The 19028-nt window shown below is 45.5% G+C and overlaps 1 protein-coding gene across 3 annotated transcripts; it reads left to right on the plus strand.

Annotated features, from left to right (window-relative positions):
- The first annotated feature begins 549 nt into the window (after positions 1–549).
- On the plus strand, positions 550–16164 carry ALAS1 (5'-aminolevulinate synthase 1). 3 transcript variants are annotated; one of them, XM_021710364.1, is made up of 12 exons: positions 550–721; positions 1122–1305; positions 1695–1914; positions 4019–4267; positions 5361–5510; positions 6197–6419; positions 7915–8099; positions 8634–8813; positions 9457–9621; positions 11883–12151; positions 13828–13990; positions 15865–16164. In XM_021710364.1, the coding sequence occupies exons 2-12, from the start codon at positions 1264–1266 to the stop codon at positions 16023–16025; spliced, it is 2007 nt and encodes a 668-aa protein (XP_021566039.1). In that variant the 5' UTR covers positions 550–721; positions 1122–1263; the 3' UTR covers positions 16026–16164. The 3 variants fall into 3 exon arrangements, with proteins under 3 accessions (XP_021566039.1, XP_008052022.1, XP_021566040.1); XM_008053831.2 differs by lacking the exon at positions 1122–1305 and having other exon boundaries at positions 15865–16144; XM_021710365.1 differs by lacking the exons at positions 550–721; positions 1122–1305 and having other exon boundaries at positions 1690–1914.
- Positions 16165–19028: the final 2864 nt, after the last annotated feature.

Genomic DNA, 19028 nt, shown 5'->3' on the forward strand with positions numbered 1-19028 from the left:
TGCCACAGCTGTGTCTGCTTCGGTTTCTGCTCCATTCTCCTCACCCCAGGGTTCTCAGTCCAGCCTCTTGCACATCTGGCCAGGACCACTCCATCTTCAGACGATTCAGCCCCACTTTCTCCAGGAAGTCATCTTTCCAAGTCCCATGTAAGAAAGATCCTGCTTAAGACCCTGTCTGGCCGGGAACTCCTTGCATCCTTTGCTTCCTCCATGCTCAAGGTATTCATTTTAACAGTCCAAAACCCCAGGTGGCCCTAGTGGCACTTCGCCTCCGACCGTGCCCTTTTATGCCCCACAACCGGGACGGAGGTTTCTCAAAGCGCAGGGGGATTAATCGGGAGGCTACAAGGGAGTGCAGGATGAGGTCCGGAAAAGGGACTTCGATCGCCCACCGCCTTGCCCTTCTTCCTCTGTCTGCCTGGCCAGCAGGGGAAACCCGAGTCGCATCCACATCCACTGAGCCCAAGAAGTAGCCTTCCCTTCCAAGACCCTCCTGTCCCCTGCGTCCCCACCGCGGGACTCCGAGTACTACGCGACGCGCCTGCGTGGAGCAGGCCGCGCCCATGGCGCATGCGTAGCGGGCACTCCCGCTATATATTAGGGCGCCGGCGGCCGCGGCCTGAGACTGCTGCCGGACAAGGGCAACGGTTCGCTTGGTCTTCTCGGCTTGAGTGACGCTGCCGTCGTCGCCGCCGCCGCCCCCGCAGAGCCTTCCGCGCAGGTAAGGGCCCGCGCTCTGGATGGGCGAAGGCCGGGGGATGTCCCCTGTGTCCTGCCGGTCCGGCCCAGCTCCCCCGACGCCCCATCCCCCACGGTCCCAGCCACCAGTCTCTTTGGGGTCAGCATTTATCCTCCAGATCTTTTGTTTATCCTCTGTTTCCCCCATTCGGCTCCCTCCGGATAGTCCTTGTTTAACCCGGCCGCTTTAGAATTCCCTTCTTATACGCCTCCCATTATTCTGGCGTCCTCGACCCCGGGTGACCTCTGACCCCCACGCCTCGAGGACTGTGTTCTTTCACCAGACCCAGCACCTTTGATTTTGTAGCCCTGCGCCTTCCCAGTTAGCCCCAAGGCGCTTTCTCTCCTACTCCTACCCTTCGTTCTGTCCCTTTTCTTTTCAGTTACGCTCAGTGCTCCCAGCTATGGGGACACGATCTTGGGGAGATCCTGGCCTTGGGGACTCAGGGCCCTGCTGGACGCCTTCCTCGGATTTGGGGTTTGGGGACCAGGAGGTCAGGATTCCTGAGAGTCCTCCGTGCCTGGATGGATGACAGTGGCTTCCCTAGCCTCATTCTCCTCCTGGGTGTGTGCCAAGGTGTCTTATCTGCACCGTGCATCTCCTTAAGGAGCCTCTGGCCTCCCAAACCTGTTCTTGACTTGTGCCTCATCCTTCCACCCCCTTGGTGATTTACTGTCCTTGTTTGCTCTATTTGATGAAGTTGCTTTTGCGAGTGTTTTTGTATAGAGCTGGAGAATGAAGAAGTTGATGACCTGGATAGCGTGTGGTCACCACTCCTTAGTTGAGTCCCACATCAGTTGTTGTCCTTAGGCATTTTTGAGTGAGAAGTGTTAATATCCCAGGGTACCCTTGGTATAAACAGCAGGTGACACCTGAACCCAGTGACCTTGCAGTGGTATTTGCCTGATTATTAACAAGTGTTGATGTCACACATCATCAGTCTGTCTTTCTACAGGAGCCAGTGTGCTTCCCGGATATGGAGACTGTTGTTCGCCGTTGCCCTTTCTTATCCCGAGTCCCCCAGGCTTTTTTGCAGAAGGCTGGCAAGTCTCTGTTGTTCTATGCCCAAAACTGCCCCAAGATGATGGAAGTTGGGGCTAAGCCATCCCCGCGGGCACTGTCCACTTCAGCTGTACACTGCCAACAGATCAAAGAAACCACTCCAACCAATGAGAGTAAGCGACACTGGCAATGTAGGAGTGGGTGGGGGTAATGATTACTAGACTGGATGCTGTTCCAGTCCATAATGGTGGTGAAGGCCACACTAACGGAGGAGTTACTCTGCTAGGCTCCTCTCTGTGCCTGGATTATCTTGTCACCCTAATGGTTGTTACTTTTAGTTTTCTCACCTGTAAAGATGAAATAGTGACCAGTGCTCTACATTACAGGTTTCTGGATTGCATGTCAGTGTTGGAATTTTAGTGTTTTCTCTAATTGAATATTTGGTCTGTGACTTTTAAAGTAGTGATTTTTTTTCCTTAAAAAAAATTATTTTATTGTGGTAAGATGCAGATAACATAAAATTTACTCTTTTAGCCGTTTTTAAATGTACAGTTTAGTAGTATTAAGTACATTCATGTTGTGCAGCCATTACCACCATCCATCTCCAGAACTTTTTTCATCTTCCCAAACTGAAACTCTGTAGCCATTAAACAGTAACTCCCCTTCCCTCCCTTGCCCCAGCCCTTATCTACCATTCTACTTTCTGTCTCTATGAATTTGATTACCGTTGGTACCTCATATAAGTGGAATTGTATGGTATTTATTGGTGATTTTTTTTAGAAACATATGTATCTTTATTTTGTGTATAGCTTTTCAGGTTTTGTTTTTATTTTATTATTTTATTTTATTTTTATTTTTATTTTTTTTTGAGTTGAAGTCTCACTCTGTCGCCCAGACTGGAGTGCGGTGGCCCCCGGCCATTACAGCCTCAACCTGCTGGGCTCCGGCGATCCTTCCGCCTCAGGCTTCCGAGTAGCCGGAATTACAGGCATGTGCTACCACGCCCGGCTGATTTTTTTATTTATTGTATAGATGAGGTCTCGCTGCCCAAGCGGGTCTTGAACCCGTGGGCTCAGGCAATCCACTCACCTCAGCCTCCCAAAGGCGCAGGATTACAGGCTGAGCCACTGAGCCCAGCTCAGGTTTTGTTTTTAATAGAGACCGGAGTTGAATTTAGTTTTGTTCTGGTTCTGTCAGGAAAGGATTAGGCTTTTCAGATTCTACTTAATTCTAAAAAATACCTTACAGGCTTCTCTTAGGTGTGTTTTCTGGGTGTGGACTTATAAGAAAAGAATGTTTTTTTCTTTAAGTAGAAAGAATTTAATCCTTTGTAGGATTTATTTTCAGGAGTTAGTTATGTCTTTTTTATCAAAATGTTTGCAGTGGTTATATTTTGAATGATAGGACTTTTTTTCTTTTCCTAGATTTTCTATAATGAATATGTATTACTTTTATAATGAATGAAATTAACTCCAAAATAATTTTTTGACTTCCCTTTATAGAAGATTTTAATGAAAACTATATTGAGACATTTTACCAAATTTATAGGAAAAGTTAGTCAGTGACTCACAAGGATATTCCAGAATGATGAAGAAAGACTTTTCTAGAAGGAAGGTGAGCAAATTTGCCAAGGGGAGAGGGAAGTCACTGTAGCTAGAAGCATAATTACCAGCCAACTGTGTTAAGTCAGCAGACACTTCTTTGATGAATTTAGATGAGAAAGTAGAAGAGGTATGTGAATGGGATATACCTGTGGTTTTTTTCCTTAACATATTAATAATTTAGTCTAATTTATTTTGTTTAGAAGAAAACCAGTAGTGTTTATGTTAAGCAATGGTGAGCTTCTTTGTCCAGAATCTGTTTAGATAACATTAGCAGAGAAAAAAAATTGTGTGAATATTTTCAATTACCTTAGAGAATGTGTCCTCTCATGAAATACACTGACTTGTACTTGGGGTAGAATTTACTGGAATGAGTCAACTTAAGGACTCTAGGTTTTCTAAAAACAGAAAATGGTGCTTTTTGGATTTATATGAAGAAATACTGTGAGTTTGAGATATAATGGAATGGGCCAATTAACTCTTCACAGGAGCATTGTTTCCAGTGAGGCAGATGAAAAAATAGATTAGTAGAATCTAATAAAAATAAGTTTGTGTCTCGGTGGTGGGATAGAATACGTATAAAGTTTCTCTTTGAGGCAGGAAGAGAAATAAGTGATTTTTCTTATATACTGTACAACCACATCTGATGCTTCACTTTTTCCATTTCCTCTCTCAGAAGACAAAACTGCCAAAGCCAAGGTCCAGCAGGCTCCTGATGGATCCCAGCAGGCTCCTGATGGATCCCAGCAGGCTCCAGATGGCACACAACTTCCGTCTGGACACCCCTTGCCTGCCACAAGTCAGGGTACTGCAAGCAAATGCCCCTTCCTGGCAGCACAGATGAACCAGAGGGGCAGCAGTGTCTTCTGCAAAGCCAGTCTCGAACTTCAGGAGGACGTGCAGGAAATGCATGCTGTGAGGAAAGGTAACAGATGAGTTGGGAACATAGGAAGAGTGAAGAGGTCTGGCTCTTGTGGACCCTCACATTTGTGTATGAGTTATTATTAGAGTGGTATTTATAGAAATAACATCCTCTTTTAGGACCAAGGAGGAAGGTCCTCAAGATAGTCAAAGGACTGGATTGCAAAATATGGGACTTTCTTTCTGGTGAATGTGTAGGCTGTTACCAGCTGTTATAGTAACTGCTTGGGTTTCTGAAAATAACCTGCAGTCTTAAGTGACTACCGACCACCCTTTGTCCCTTTGATCTTTCCTACCATCTGGTAGGATTAAAGGTAGAAAACAATAGTGTTAACTGCATTGAGTGCTGGTAGGACCCCCAAGCTGTGTGTCTTACTGATGGTCATTGAGTAGCAACCTTAATTCTATCTGTGGCTGCATCCACAGAACACTCAAGACCTCACCAGGCTGGGCGCGGTGGCTCAGCCTGTAATCCCAGCACTTTGGGAGGCCAAGGGGAGAGGGTTGCCTGAGCCTAGGGGTTCGAGACCAGCCTGGACAACTTGGTGAGACCTGATCGCTACAATAAATCACAAAAACTAGCCAAGCATGGTGGCATGCATCTGTAGTTCCAGCTATTTGGAAGGCTGAGGCAGAAGAATCACCTAAGCCCAGCAGGTCGAGGCAGCAGTGGCTGTGAGCGTGCCACTGCATTCCAGCCTGGGTGATAAGAGTAAGACTCCAACTCAAAAAAAAAAAAAAGAAAGCCTCACCAGCAAAAATTATATGTGTGGCCAAAATTGTTTTCTGTGAAGAAAACTGAGATTAGGATGGAGGTGGGGATGGAGTGCATGGGGAAGACGTGCCAACCAGCTAGAATGCTTTGGACTTAATGTTCATTACAGCTAGCTGGTAGCTCTGAAATCAACACCAAGAGTCTGTCATTACAATAACTAAAATAGAAGAAGGATGCTTCATGAACTCAGTTACAACTAATCTTAGTTATGATTGTTTTTTTTGTGCGTGTGAACTAGGCAGTAATCTGTTTTGACAGTGTCTAGAAGGTGTTGTGAGCTCAGAATGTTGGTCCCATTTGCCTCTTGTTATTTTTGTTACAGAGGTTGCCCAAACCTCAGTGAACCCCAGTGTGATTAATGTAAAGACTGATGGAGGGGATCCAAGTGGACTGCTGAAGAACTTCCAGGATATCATGCGAAAACAAAGACCAGAAAGAGTGTCTCATCTTCTTCAAGATAACTTGCCAAAATGTAAGTTTCGTTGTTTGTCTGATGCAGGTGAGAGTTTATAATTTAAGCATATATCAGATTAAAAATTGCATGGTGAGTTGAGACTGGAAAACCATGTCCCTTGCTTGAATGTGAGAGAGGTACTCTTGGTTATAGTAACTACAAATGATGTTGGTGTAGCCTGTCTTCTTTTATTTTTATTTTTTTTGAGTTGGAGTCTCAAGTCTGTCACCCAGACTGGAGTGCAGTGACCGCTCCTGGCCACTGCAGCCTCAACCTGCTGGGCTCCGGCGATCCTTCCGCCTCAGCCTTCCAAGTAGCCGGAACTACAGGCGTGTGCACCACGCCTGGCTAATTTTTGATTTATTGTAGAGATGAGGTCTCGCCAAGTTGTCAAGGCGAGTCTCGAACCCGCGGGCTCAGGCAATCCACTCACCTCAGCCTCCCAAAGGCGCGGGATTACAGGCTGAGTCACCGAGCCCGGCTGCCTGTCTTCTTTTAATACCTACCATCTACACACTGAGAACTGGGTTAGACACTTGACATGCAGTCTTGTTTATTTCTTACAAGGTAAGGACATCAAGTAACTTGCCTAGAATTTTCCTGCTATTCAGTGGCCAATCTGGGACTTGAACTCAGTTTGTCTTTACCAAAACCCAAATGTGCTTCTTAACCATCAGGCTGTATGTCTTTTGTTTGGTTTTTAGCTGTTTCCACTTTTCAGTATGATCATTTCTTTGAGAAGAAAATTGATGAGAAAAAAAATGACCATACCTATCGGGTTTTTAAAACCGTGAACCGACGAGCGCACATCTTCCCCATGGCAGATGACTATTCAGACTCCCTCATCACCAAAAAGCAGGTGTCAGTCTGGTGCAGTAATGACTACCTAGGAATGAGTCGTCATCCACGGGTGTGTGGGGCAGTTATGTAAGTAGCCCTTTGGCTTTCAAATATCACTGGTGTTATTTGGCAAGATGTTGATGATTTACAGGGTTGGATCTTTTATAGAGGGAATATTCAGCAACTGAAATTGTGCCAGTAGTGTAAAATACCATTTGTAGCCTTTGAAAATATCTACAGATTGCATTTAAAGAAGCTTTAACATTCAAGTAAGCCAGGCTCAGTGGCTCAGCCTGTAATCCCGCGCCTTTGGGAGGCTGAGGTGAGTGGATGGCCTGAGCCCGCGGGTTCGAGACCCGCCTGGGCAACTTGGCGAGACCTCGTCTCTACAATAAAATCAAAATGAACCGGGCATGGTAGCGCGCGCCTGTAGTTCCAGCTACTTGGAAGGCTGAGGCAGAAGGATCACCAGAGCCCAGCAAGTCGAGGCTGCAGTGGCCGGGAGTGGCCACTGTACTCCAGTCTGGGCGACACAGTGAGACTCCAACTCAAAAAAAAAAAACAACATTCAAGTAGCTGGTGGAACCCCCTGGTGTATGAGGTTCAAGCCTGTGGGCTTATTGACATGTATCAGTTACCTTCTACCACTCTACAAGTGACTGTGCCTTTAACTCCAGGCAGTCTTACACAGAGACACTCTTGGTTATGGCTGCAGGTGGAGAAATACAAATCTAGCAGTGCTAGAGGAAAAGCTGTTTGAAAGGTCATATTAGGCCGGGCTCCATGGCTCAGCCTGTAATCCCGTATTTTGGGAGGCCGAGGTGAGTGGATTGCCTGAGCCCTGCCTGGGCAACTTGGCAAGACCTCATCTCTACAATAAATCAAAAAGAAAATTAGCCAGGCGTGGTAGCGCGCGCCTGTAGTTCCAGCTACTTGGAAGGCTGAAGCGGAAGGATCGCTGGAGGCCAGCAGGTCGAGGCTGCAGTGGCTAGGAGCGGCCACTGCACTCCAGTCTTGGCGACAGAGTGAGACTCCAACTCAAAAAAGAGAAAAAAAAGAAAGGGCATTTTAAAAACGGTGGTAGATCCCGTCATTCATGTCCTTCAGGAGGAGACTAGAGAGATGCTTGAGAGAGCTGCTTCCAAACTCACCAAGACGCTTGCTCGAGAGAGTCTCATCTGAGGTTTAACAATAGATATATACCCTGACATTACGTGACTAGTTTGCAGAGGTTTTAGGTAACTACCATCCAAGATGTCCCTCTAGAGTTTGCTTTTTCTTTAGATATCGTGCTATTGGAAAGAATGATGTTTCTCAGAGAAAAGAAACATTAGTATATTAGCTTGGCTGATATTAAGTAGCTGTTGCCTGTCAAATGAACACTTGTTTTGAGGATCCCAAGTATTGATACCTTCTCTCACTTAATATGAAGGTGAAGTCAATTGAAACTTCTGGCTCAGGTTTCATGATGAGAGAATTGCTAGATCAACATAAGTTTCAGTCTCCTGAATACTGAAAAGAGGAATAATTCACACAATGTTTAGAATTGTGAACTTTTATTTTCTGTCTTTAAAAAAAACAGGGAAACTTTGAAACAACATGGTGCTGGAGCAGGTGGTACTAGAAATATTTCTGGAACCAGTAAATTCCATGTGGACCTGGAGCAGGAGCTGGCTGATCTCCATGGGAAAGATGCAGCACTCTTGTTTTCCTCATGCTTTGTGGCCAATGACTCGACCCTCTTCACCCTAGCTAAGATGATGCCAGGTGAGGAAACCTGGTGTGGATACTTTGGATTTTGTTTGGCTTTCTTAGTAATATGAAGAATATTGTCAACAAAGAAGGCTTACTAAAAACTCTTATTTGAAAGTAAGGGTCCTGTCTGGGGACATGTGCTCTTGGATCAAGCATGGAAATGCTAATTATACATTATGAGTTCCAGTAGAACATAATTAAATGAAGATTTAGACTTGAAAGATATTGCCCTTATACTAATTGCCTCAAATTTGCTTTGTATTCTAAGAAGATTCTTTGGAGAAATCTCTTAATCATTTTTAGGTTTGGAGTGGGGCAGTCAGATTTAAAAGCAGATTAATTGCCTGCTACAGGGTTATTCTACACCTTTGGGCCTTCTCAAAGGAAAAGCACTAACTAGTTACTTTGCCAGGAAGAAACTGGCACAATGTCTTTTTCTTACTAGGCATTTTCAAGAAATCATTTTCAGGTAAAAGTCTATTGTCTCCCTTTAGGAAATAATTTATCTTTTGCAGATGGTAATAAATAGCATTTTTGTCATGTTAGGCTGTGAGATTTACTCTGATTCTGGGAACCATGCCTCCATGATCCAAGGGATTCGAAACAGTCGAGTGCCAAAGTACATCTTCCGCCACAATGATGTCAGCCATCTCAGAGAACTGCTGCAAAGATCTGACCCCTCAGTCCCCAAGATTGTTGCCTTTGAAACTGTCCACTCAATGGATGGTAAGTCTAAGTAGAGACTAATCTGAAATCTGAGATGAAAAGCTAGGCCTGAACTCTCATTTAAAAGTATGCTGTCGCTGAGTGCAGTGGCTCTCACTTGTAATCCCAGCACTTTGAGAGGTCGAGGTGGGAGGATTGCTTGAGCCAAGAGTTTGAGACCAGCCTAGGCAACATAGCAAGATTCTATCTCTACAAAAAAAAAATTTTTTTAAAGTTAGCCAGGTGTGGTGGCACACACCCGTAGTCCCAGCTACTCAGGAGGCTGAGGCAGAAGGATTACCTGAGCCCAGGAGGTTGAGGCTGTGGTAAGCCATGAACATGTCACTGCACTCCAGCCTGAGTGACAGAGTGAGACCCTGATGCACAAAAAAGCATGGCGTCTTGTTTTGTTTTTGCATTTTATTTTCTGCCAGGATTTTGTGATTGGAGGACATTTTATAAATTTGGGTGAATGTAGATTTTCTACTCTGGCTTTTATTAGGCTCTAAGACCCCAAAGTAACCTAGAAATTGGGGGAAATTTATTTTCTTCCCAATATTAAAAATGATACCTTAGAATGTAAGTTTACTTTGTTTTGAATATAACCAGAACAGAAATTTGTGAAATGGCAAGCTTTTCAGAGCAGTCTCTGGTCTTTCCTTAGGGGCAGTGTGCCCACTGGAAGAGCTGTGTGATGTGGCCCATGAGTTTGGAGCAATCACCTTTGTGGACGAGGTCCATGCAGTGGGACTATATGGGGCTCAAGGCGGAGGGATTGGGGATCGGGATGGAGTGATGCCAAAAATGGACATCATTTCTGGAACACTTGGTAGGTATACTTTGCATGTTCTGTCATCTACACTAAAATTACATTAGCCCAACAAGGCCAAGGACTAACTGGTGTAACTGGAATCAGGTGAGGAGACAGTGGGATAGCATATAAAGCCTGGACCACTTTTTCTTTTGGATGAGTTTTTTGTCCCAATGAGTGATGGCACAGCTTAGCAGATTCCCTTGGGTCATGGAGGCATGGCTCCTAGAATCAAAGTGAATCTCACAGCCTGACACAACAGAAATAACATTTATTGCCATCTGAACTCATTTCAGACATAGCTGTGGCTCTAGTACTTTTCTCTTAGAGTAGTTGTGAGGTTTACAATGCCAAGCTCTGTGCCTGCCACTTGGGAACATTCTAGTTCACCTCTGCTTTCCTCTGTCCCTCCTCATACAGAGATAGTATCATGGTAGTTGGGAGTTGGACTCTGGAGTCATGCTTCCTGGCTTTAAATCATGGCTACATAACTCAATATTTGTGTGACCTTGGGTTGGTAGTTGACCTCTCTGCGCCTCAGTTTCCTCATCAGTATAATGGAGATAACAATAGGACCTAGCTGGGCTCGGTGGCTCAGCCTGTAATCCCGCGCCTTTGGGAGGCTGAGGTGAGTGGATTACCTGAGCCCACGGGTTTGAGACCCACCTGGGCAACTTGGCGAGACCTCATCTCTACAATAAAAATGAAAAAATCAGCTGGGCATGGTAGCGCATGCCTGTAATTCTGGCTACTCAGAAGGCTGAGGCAGAAGGATTACCGGAGCCCAGCAAAAAAAAAAAAAAAAAAAAAAAAAACAATAGGACCTAAGTCAGAATTTTTGTGAAGAAGCTAAATGCGTTGTATGCAGACAATTAGTGTAGACTTTCCCTTTGCCTATGAAAACTTTAAAGAGGTGAAAACATAGTTGGAAACCCATCTAGCAGTCGACTAAAATGTTGATTTATAGCCCACGCGTGGTAAAGGAAGGGCAGGCAAAAAAAGAGCAACCTTCAGCACTGTTAAAGGGTGTGTGAGCCTCATGTGAGCTTAGAGAGCCTGGGTTCTCAGAGCAGAACCCTGCCAAGAGAAAAGCACTTGTTCATGTGTCCTAATTCTAGCAACTCTTTTCTTTTAAAAAGCTCTCTTGATATGGGCTTTTTGAAGGTTTGGTCATTGTGAGATGGAAAAGGCTAAAGAGAAATTTTCCACTGTAGGAGTTAAGCAACTCAGCCCTGCATGTGGTTTCAGCAAAAAATGTTAATTACAGAACATAATGTTAAGATCTGTGAAGATTCTTTGGAGTTCTTAATCCTGAAACTTGAGATACAGATTATTTAAAGCAACTTAACGAGAATTGAAAAACAAGTCTATCCCTAAATCAATCCTAACTCATTCTGTGTTTTCATATTTATCTGGCAGATGCTAATTGTCAAGAGTTTGTTTTTCCTTAAGTAGGAAATAACACAGGTCACACCAAAACAGTTAATGCCTAGCTAGGTAAAATTCCAGCCTCAAGGGTAGTGTTTACAGTGCGAGGATCTTGCAAGCACTGTAACTCAGACCTGGGTCCAGAAAGCATATACAGTGCAGAACATTGAAAGGGGAGCTTTGTTGACTGGCAGAGCAGCAAGCCTGGGTGAGAAAGGCAGAAGAGGAGAAAATGGTGGGAAGAGAGGCAGCTGAGCCTAGTCATTGGGTGCCAGGCCTGGTTTGAAGACCTGCATTTTCATCCTTGTCAGACACTAGCTTGACTATGTGACTTTGGGCAAGACCCTTTCATACATTCCTCCACTTTTTTCCCTTTTAAAAATGGATAGATATCCTTTAAAGTGTGATGGGGATACATTCTGAGAAGTGGGCCATTAGGCAGTTTCGTCATTTTGCAAACGTTATAGAGTGTATCTACATAAAGCTAGATGGCACACCCTACTACACACCCAGGCTATATGGTATAGTTATTGCTCCTAGGCTACAAATCTGTACAGCATGTTAGTATACTGAATACTGTAGGCATCTGTAACGCCATAGTATTTGTATGCATCTAAGCATATCTAAACATACAAAAGGTACAGTAAAATTACGACATCAAAAGTTTATGGTACTACCATCAAATATATGGCCCATCATTGGCTGAGATGTCGTTTTGTGGCACATATACTTATATCAATCCTGGGACAAATTAAGATGATAAGGAGAAAAGTAAATGCTTTGAGGCTCTGCAGTGTCTTGCTGTGTACATTTAGAGGCTGTTGCTATAATGAACGAAACTCTCCTTCCAGGCAAAGCCTTTGGCTGTGTTGGAGGGTACATTGCCAGCACGAAATCTCTAATTGATACTGTGAGGTCCTATGCAGCTGGCTTCATCTTCACCACCTCCTTGCCACCCATGTTGCTGGCTGGAGCTCTGGAGTCTGTGCGGATCCTGAAGAGTGCTGAGGGGCGGGCACTTCGCCGCCAGCACCAGCGCAACGTCAAGCTCATGAGGCAGATGTTGATGGATGCTGGCCTCCCAGTTGTCCACTGTCCCAGTCACATCATCCCTGTCCGGGTAATGGCTTGTCTCTGATTCTTTCTGGGGGCTGTGCCTCCCCACATGATGTGTGGATGTTCTGGTTTACACTTTCCTGAAGTTGGGCTTGGTGGGGTGACTACCAAGGCAGCGGCTATATCCACTGGCCCTCTGCTGTGTTTCCTCCTTTGGCTGACTTTACAATGAAAGTCAAACCTTTGAACCCTGCGGGCTGATCCCCTCTCCGGAGAACTGACCTTAGCAGGGTAAACACAGAACTAGTATCTGGAAAGCTCCAGAAGTCTGCGCTTGGCCATCTTTGAAGTTTGGTTTTCTTTTAGTAAATTTTGAATCTTGCACTCTCCACTACAAATTGTAGCCCTGTTGCTGTCACAGTTGAGTTAGTATAACAAATGCAGGTGCTGCTAAAAACACAGAAGTTTGTGATGAACTCATATAACTGAAGTTGGGTTATACATCCTGGGTTCAAGGACCAGGTGATGTAGTAGAACCACTGTTTTTCTCCAAAAATGAGGCCTAGGAGGACAGCAATGTGAAATTTACTTTTTGGTTTTTGTTTTGTTTTGTTTTGTTTGAGTTGGAGTCTCATTCTGTCGCCTAGGCTGGAGTGCAGTGGCACGTTCACAGCCACCCCAGCATCGACCTGCTGAGTTCTGGCAATCCTTCTGCCTCAGCCTTCCAAGTAACTGGAGCTATAGGTGCGTGCTACCATGCCCAGCTAATTTTTTTATTTACTGTAGAGATGAGGTTTCGCCAAGTTGCCTAGGCTGGTTTTGAACCCCTGGGCTCAAGCAATCCTCTCGCCTCGGCCTCCCAAAGTGCTGGAATTACAGACTTGAGCCATCGTGCCTGGTCAAATTCACTTCTTATATGGTTTTGGTTCTCTGGTCCTCACTGAACAACACCAGCTCCTTCTAAATCACAGGTGTAGCTGGGCATGGTGGCTCAAGCCTGTAATCCCAGCATTTTGGGAGGCCAAGGCAAGAGGATGGCCTGAGCCCCAGGGTTCGAGACCAGCCTGGGCAACTTGGTGAGACCTCATCTCTACAATATATCAAAAAATTAGCCAGGCATGGTAGTGCATGTCTGTAGTTCCAACTACTTGCAAGACTGAGGCGAAAAGATCGCCTGAGCCCAGCTAGTCGAGGCTACAGTGGCTGTGAGCGTGCCATTGCACTCCAGCCTGAGTTACAGAGTGAGACTCCAACTCAAAAATCAATCAATCAGTCAATCACAGGTGTTTGGGCAGCACTTTGCCTCTCCCCCAAGCTTGTGTATGTTGCTACAGTCTTGTCTCAAGCCTGAGCCTGGTAGGCATTTGTGCTCATTAGAATCTCTGCTAAACTGGGCTCAGTGGCTCAGCCTATAATTCCGCACCTTGGGAGGCTGAGGTGAGTGGATTGCCTGAGCCCCGCGGGTTCAAGACCCACCTGGGCAACTTGGTGAGATCTCATCTCTACAATAAATCAAAAATCAGCTGGGCATGGTAGCGCATGTCTGTAATTCTGGCTACTCAGAAGGCTGAGGCAGAAGAATCACTGGAGCCCAGCAGGTTGAGGCTGTGGTGGCCGGGAGCGGCCACTACACTCCAGTCTGGGTGACAGAGTGAGACTCCAACTCAAAAAAAAAAAGAACCTCTGCTAAGAGGTGACCCATCCTGTTGTGACTTTCCCTTCTGCTCTCATCAAACTTAGGTTGCAGATGCTGCTAAAAACACAGAAGTTTGTGATGAACTCATGAGCAGACATAACATCTATGTGCAAGCAATCAATTACCCCACAGTGCCCCGGGGGGAGGAGCTCCTGCGGATTGCCCCCACCCCTCACCACACACCACAGATGATGAACTACTTCCTTGGTGAGTACCTGGGGAGCTGCCAGTGCCTCACTGGAGAGTTGCATAAGCTGTCTTTGCAGTGTTCATCTGTGAAGCCCTTCAGAGGCATTCTGATTTGTTTATTCTTTTTCCACGTAGTTAAGAGTACCCTCAAATGATTCCAAAATGCTAGAAGACATTTAGTTGTTTGACTTGCTTCAAGAGGATGCAGAGTCATTTTGGAAGCTCTGAGGGAGCCTGGGAATCTGCCCAGTGTTTCCAGTGCCCCTCGTCTGAGTGGCTTAAGGATGCACAGAATGACTATTGTCAGGGAGAAGAGGCCTCCAAAGGCTTGAGTCTTTGTTGGCCCTCCAGAGTCCAGTTCACATTTGTCCTCTGCACTGCTGTCTACTCTGTGACGTTGTATGATCCTTGAACCAACCCCATGCCTCACCCTTTTGGATAAGAGTAATTGCTCAACATTTTGTACTGCTCACACTCTGTACTGCCCACCCCCCACCATGCCCAACCTAAAAGCAGAAACTGAGGAAACTTTTAGCCACAGGTTGTCTCTGTCTCAAGGATACATTGCCCTCCTGCTGCCCTCCTAATCCCTCCCAAGAAGACTCAGCTTCTGTACCAGCTTTCTGCTATGTTAGAAATGTTCCATTTAGGCCAGGCTCTATGGCTCAGCCTGTAATCCCAGCACTTTGGGAGGCCGAGATGCATGGATTGCCTGACCCCACGGGTTCGAGACCTGACTGGGCAACTTGGTAAGACCACAACTCTACAATAAATCAAAAATTAGCCGGGTGTGGTAGCGTGCACCTCTAGTTCCAGCTACTTGGAAGGCTGAGGTGGAAGGATCGCAGAGCCCAGCAGGTTGTGGCTGTGGTGGCCAGGAGTGGCCACTGCACTCCAGTCTAGATGACAGAGTGAGACTCCAACTCAAAAAAAAAAAAAAGAAATGTTCAGTTTAAACTAACTTACATGTGGCAATGTAAGAGCAACTTCTTCCTTGAAGGCCTATGAAATAAAGCCCACCTTAAGGTCCTATTTTTCACTTTATTTTTATTTATTTTTATAGCAGCCTTATTGAGATATAGTTCACATACCATGAAATTCATCATTTTAAAGTATACAGTTCAGTGGTTTTTAAGTACATTCACAGTGTTGCACAGTCATCACCTTTTATCTGATTCCAGAACATTTTCATCACCCCAGATAGAAACCCCATACCTATTAACATTCACTCCCCTTTTCCCTAGCCACTGTCAACCACTGATCTTTCTGACTCTTTGGATTTGCCTTTTCTGAATATTTTGTATAAGTGAAATCATACAACATGAGGTGCTTTATGCCTGGCTTCTTCACATCATAGTGTTTCCAAGGTTCATCCATGTCGTAGCATATATCAATACTTCACTTATTTTTATTACCATGTAACTTGACATTTTGTTTATCCATCAGTTGATAGACATTTGGTTGTTTTGCTTTTTGACCATTGTGAATAACACTGCTATGAACAAGTTTTTGTGTGGACATATGCTTTCATTTCTCTTGCATCATATGTTCCCTTTAATAATGAGAAACTGCTGGATGTGGTGGTTCTCGCCTGTAATCCCAGCACTTTGGGAGGCTGAGACAAGAGAATTGCCTGAGTCCAGGGTTCGAGACCAGCCTGGGTGACTTGGTGAGACCTCGTCTCTACAATAAATCAAAAAATTAGCTGGGCTTGGTGGCATGTACTTGTAGTTCCAGTTACTTGGAAGGCTGAGGTGGAAGGATCGCCTGAGCCCAGCAGGTTGAAGCTGCAGTGGCCGTGGGCATGCCACTGCACTCCAGCCTGGGCAACAGATTGAGACTCCGACTCAAAAAAATAATAGTAATAATAATAAGAAACTGTTTTTTCTCAGAGAATCTGTTGGCCACGTGGAAGCGAGTGGGGCTGGAGCTGAAGCCGCATTCCTCAGCTGAGTGTAACTTCTGCAGGAGGCCATTACATTTCGAAGTGATGAGTGAGAGAGAGAAATCCTATTTCTCAGGCTTAAGCAAGTTGGTATCTGCTCAGGCTTGAGTATGACCTCAGTTACTCAACCCCAAGCTGCCATCGTATCCAGATAGTCTCCAGAGTTGTCTTTATATGTGAATTAAATTATATTAAATTTTAATCTATAGTAAAAACAAAGTCGGAAAATAAATTCTTGTTTAAGTGATGGCTCTTTCTGCTCTTGGCCACTGAAACAAAAAATAATTTTGCAGCCATAAAGAAGGACAAACATATGAACTTTGCAGCAACTTGGATGGATTTAGACTCTATCATACTCAGCGATCTAACACAGAAACAAAGAACAGAGTACTCATAAGCAGACCTTGAACAATTATCATAATACTATAAGAAAGGGATTGGCAATAGTGGGAAACTGCCGGGGGTTGGGGATGGGATTGGCAGTTGAGGGAAGCTACCAGGGGAGGGAAGGGCACACCTCATCAACAAGGGTACCTGCATAATGAAGGCTTGTATATCTAACCCTGAATTGTACCCCACATCTTTAAAATTTTTAAAATAATAATTTATTATAATAGTTAAATTATAATAATAATTTTCATTATCCCTTTGAAATTCAGTCTGTATTATAGGGATATACAAACTATAAAAAAAATACTGGGCCTCTATTATGGCTTCAGACTCTGCTGAAGTCACAGAACCTTCCATTCTGCTTGAACTCACCTGCCTTTTTAATGCCTGCTGTATCCAGCAGCTGACCCAGCAGCACCCCAGCAACTGAACAGTTTTGAAAGAAGTGACACCACTTTGGCAGCCGGTTTCACTTTAAACTCCTCATCTCAAATCTTCAATGGGCAGTCAGTGTGTCGGGCAGTCAGCATACCCGGCAGTCTTGCTGCAGCTGTTTCCCTCCTGCTGTCCCTGTCAGCCACTACCTTGACCTCATACTTCCCTGTGAAAGTCAGGGCATCAGGAGTGGACCAGCTTGTCGGTCACCCCCCAATCCTCCAGCCTGTTGGCTTCCTGCACCTGCAATTGTATCCCGTCCTGTGGGCTGGTAGAGGGGCTAGTGCCCCTCGCCCTTATTCTCCATGTGTGTTCTGGGTCCCAATGCCTCTTTCACATTCCTGTAATGTCTCTTGGCTACAACTGTTTAGCCCCCTCTCACTGCTCCGCCTCTCAGTTCTGCCCTATCTGAGTAGTCTCCCTGCTCACCTTTACTTCCTGTTCCCTTGGAAGGCCGTTCTTCTTGCCACATCTGCTTCTGTGTTGCCAAGTCCGGCAGCCAGTTCTGTCTTTCGTTGGATCTCTCAGCAGCTGTTGGGGGACTGTCCTTGGCCTTTCTGCAGCTCTCTCAGCTTCTGGGCCACTAACCACTGCTGCTTGTGTTCCTCCTGCCTTATGGTCCTCCTTGGTCCATTTGGCTGGGTCCTCCCATGAGTATTGACAGCCCCTTCAGGTTCATCTCTAATGCACTCAGCACCCCCATCCCACATGATCTCTCCCAGTCCTAGGCGTCTAACTGCTTCTGTGCACTGCTGACTCTCGGCTCTGCCTGGGTATCAAACAGGCACCCCCCCAGTCACACAGGTACAGAAGGCCCCCTCGGCCTGCTGCTCCCTGACTGCTCTCATTGCCTTACCATCATCTGCCCAGTCATGCAGGCCTCCCACTGGAAGTCAGCTGTCTCCCACACATGCACACCACTAACAAGTCCCGTAAGTTCCGCCTCTGCCCTGCGTCTGAAGCTGCCATTGTAGCAGGAAAAATAGAGAGATTGTGACACCGAGACTGTTATAGAAAGTGGCACTTTATTACGCTGGCCATCCCAGCGGGCCCAAGAATCTAATGTGTCTAAATCAAGTGCCCCAGAACAGGAGAAGTGGGGTCTTATACCCTTGTTTAGGTAAGGGAGGGGGGTCGTGTTGAGTGATTACATATTTTCTTTGGAATCTTACAAGGTTGTACTCAGCAAGATTAGATTTTTCAAAAAACAAATGGTTTCCAGGAACTGCAGGCTTGTAAACCGTCAACTTCAGAAGGGGGATTTTAGATAAGACTTTTTTCATTTCCATGAAATGACCAGTCTCTGGGCCATTTGGCCTTTCTTAAACAAAACCTGTCCAGCGCCTGGTGGGCCTTTAAAGTTGTAACTTGCCTTTCAAAAGGAAATACCCTTAACTGCTAGCAACCTCTCCTCTTGCCTCTGGGAGTTATTCCAGGTGATTGCCATGAGGCCAACTGCTGATTCCGAACCAGCTACATGTGTTTTTGTGTTTATTTACTCAATCATACAAAAAATATATTTAAACATTTGCCACATCCTGCCACACCATGTTTCCCCTCCACTGGTCGCCACCCTGGTCATCACACCATCTGGCATCCGTGAGAGCTCTGTTAAAAATACAGATCATAGCTGGGCTCCGTGGTTTAGCCTGTAATCCCGCACCTTGGGAGGCTGGGAAGAGTGGATTGCCTGAGCCCATGGGTTCGAGACCCACCTGGGCAACTTGGTGAGACCTCATCTCTACAATAAATCAAAAAATTAGCCGGGTATGGTAGCGCGTGCCTGTAGTTCCAGCTACTTGGAAGGCTGAGGTGGAAGGATCGCCGGAGCTCAGCAGGTCAAGGCTGCGGTGGCCAGTAACATGCCACTGCACTCCAGCCTGGGCGACAGAGTGAGACTCCAACTCAAAAAAAAGAAAGAAAAGAAAAAGAAAGACCCATTCTTCCTTCATGAGACTCAGAGTAAGCAGAGATAACAAGGTGCAAGCTTCCTCACCCTTATTCATGGGGTTGAGAACAAAGGATGGAGTGATCTGCTGAGAAAAAGTAGGATTTGTGAAGTGCTTAAAATTGAGAAGTTTGGCTTTTATAAGCAACTGTAGTGTGAAACTGTACAATGTCATGAAAGTTCTCTAAGAATATGTAGAAGCCGAGAGCATTTTAAAAAGTGAGTTATAGCCGGGCTCGGTGGCTCAACCTGTAATCCCGCGCCTTTGGGAGGCTGAAGAGAGTGAATTGCCTGAGCCCGCGGGTTCGAGACCCGCCTGGGCAGCGAGACCTCATCTC

The sequence above is a fragment of the Carlito syrichta genome, unplaced genomic scaffold (assembly GCF_000164805.1).
Source record: "Carlito syrichta isolate Samal-C Ts95f unplaced genomic scaffold, Tarsius_syrichta-2.0.1 Scaffold288739, whole genome shotgun sequence".
Classification (NCBI taxonomy): domain Eukaryota; kingdom Metazoa; phylum Chordata; class Mammalia; order Primates; family Tarsiidae; genus Carlito; species Carlito syrichta.

Bases quoted from the DNA above. Each gene is read 5' to 3' on its own strand.
- ALAS1 (XM_021710364.1), top strand. From the start codon at position 1,264: ATGGATGACAGTGGCTTCCCTAGCCTCATTCTCCTCCTGGGT. The intron at 8,814-9,456 runs GTAAGTCTAAGT...GTCTTTCCTTAG, and splicing joins AACTGTCCACTCAATGGATG to GGGCAGTGTGCCCACTGGAA. The intron at 12,152-13,827 runs GTAATGGCTTGT...CATCAAACTTAG, and splicing joins GTCACATCATCCCTGTCCGG to GTTGCAGATGCTGCTAAAAA.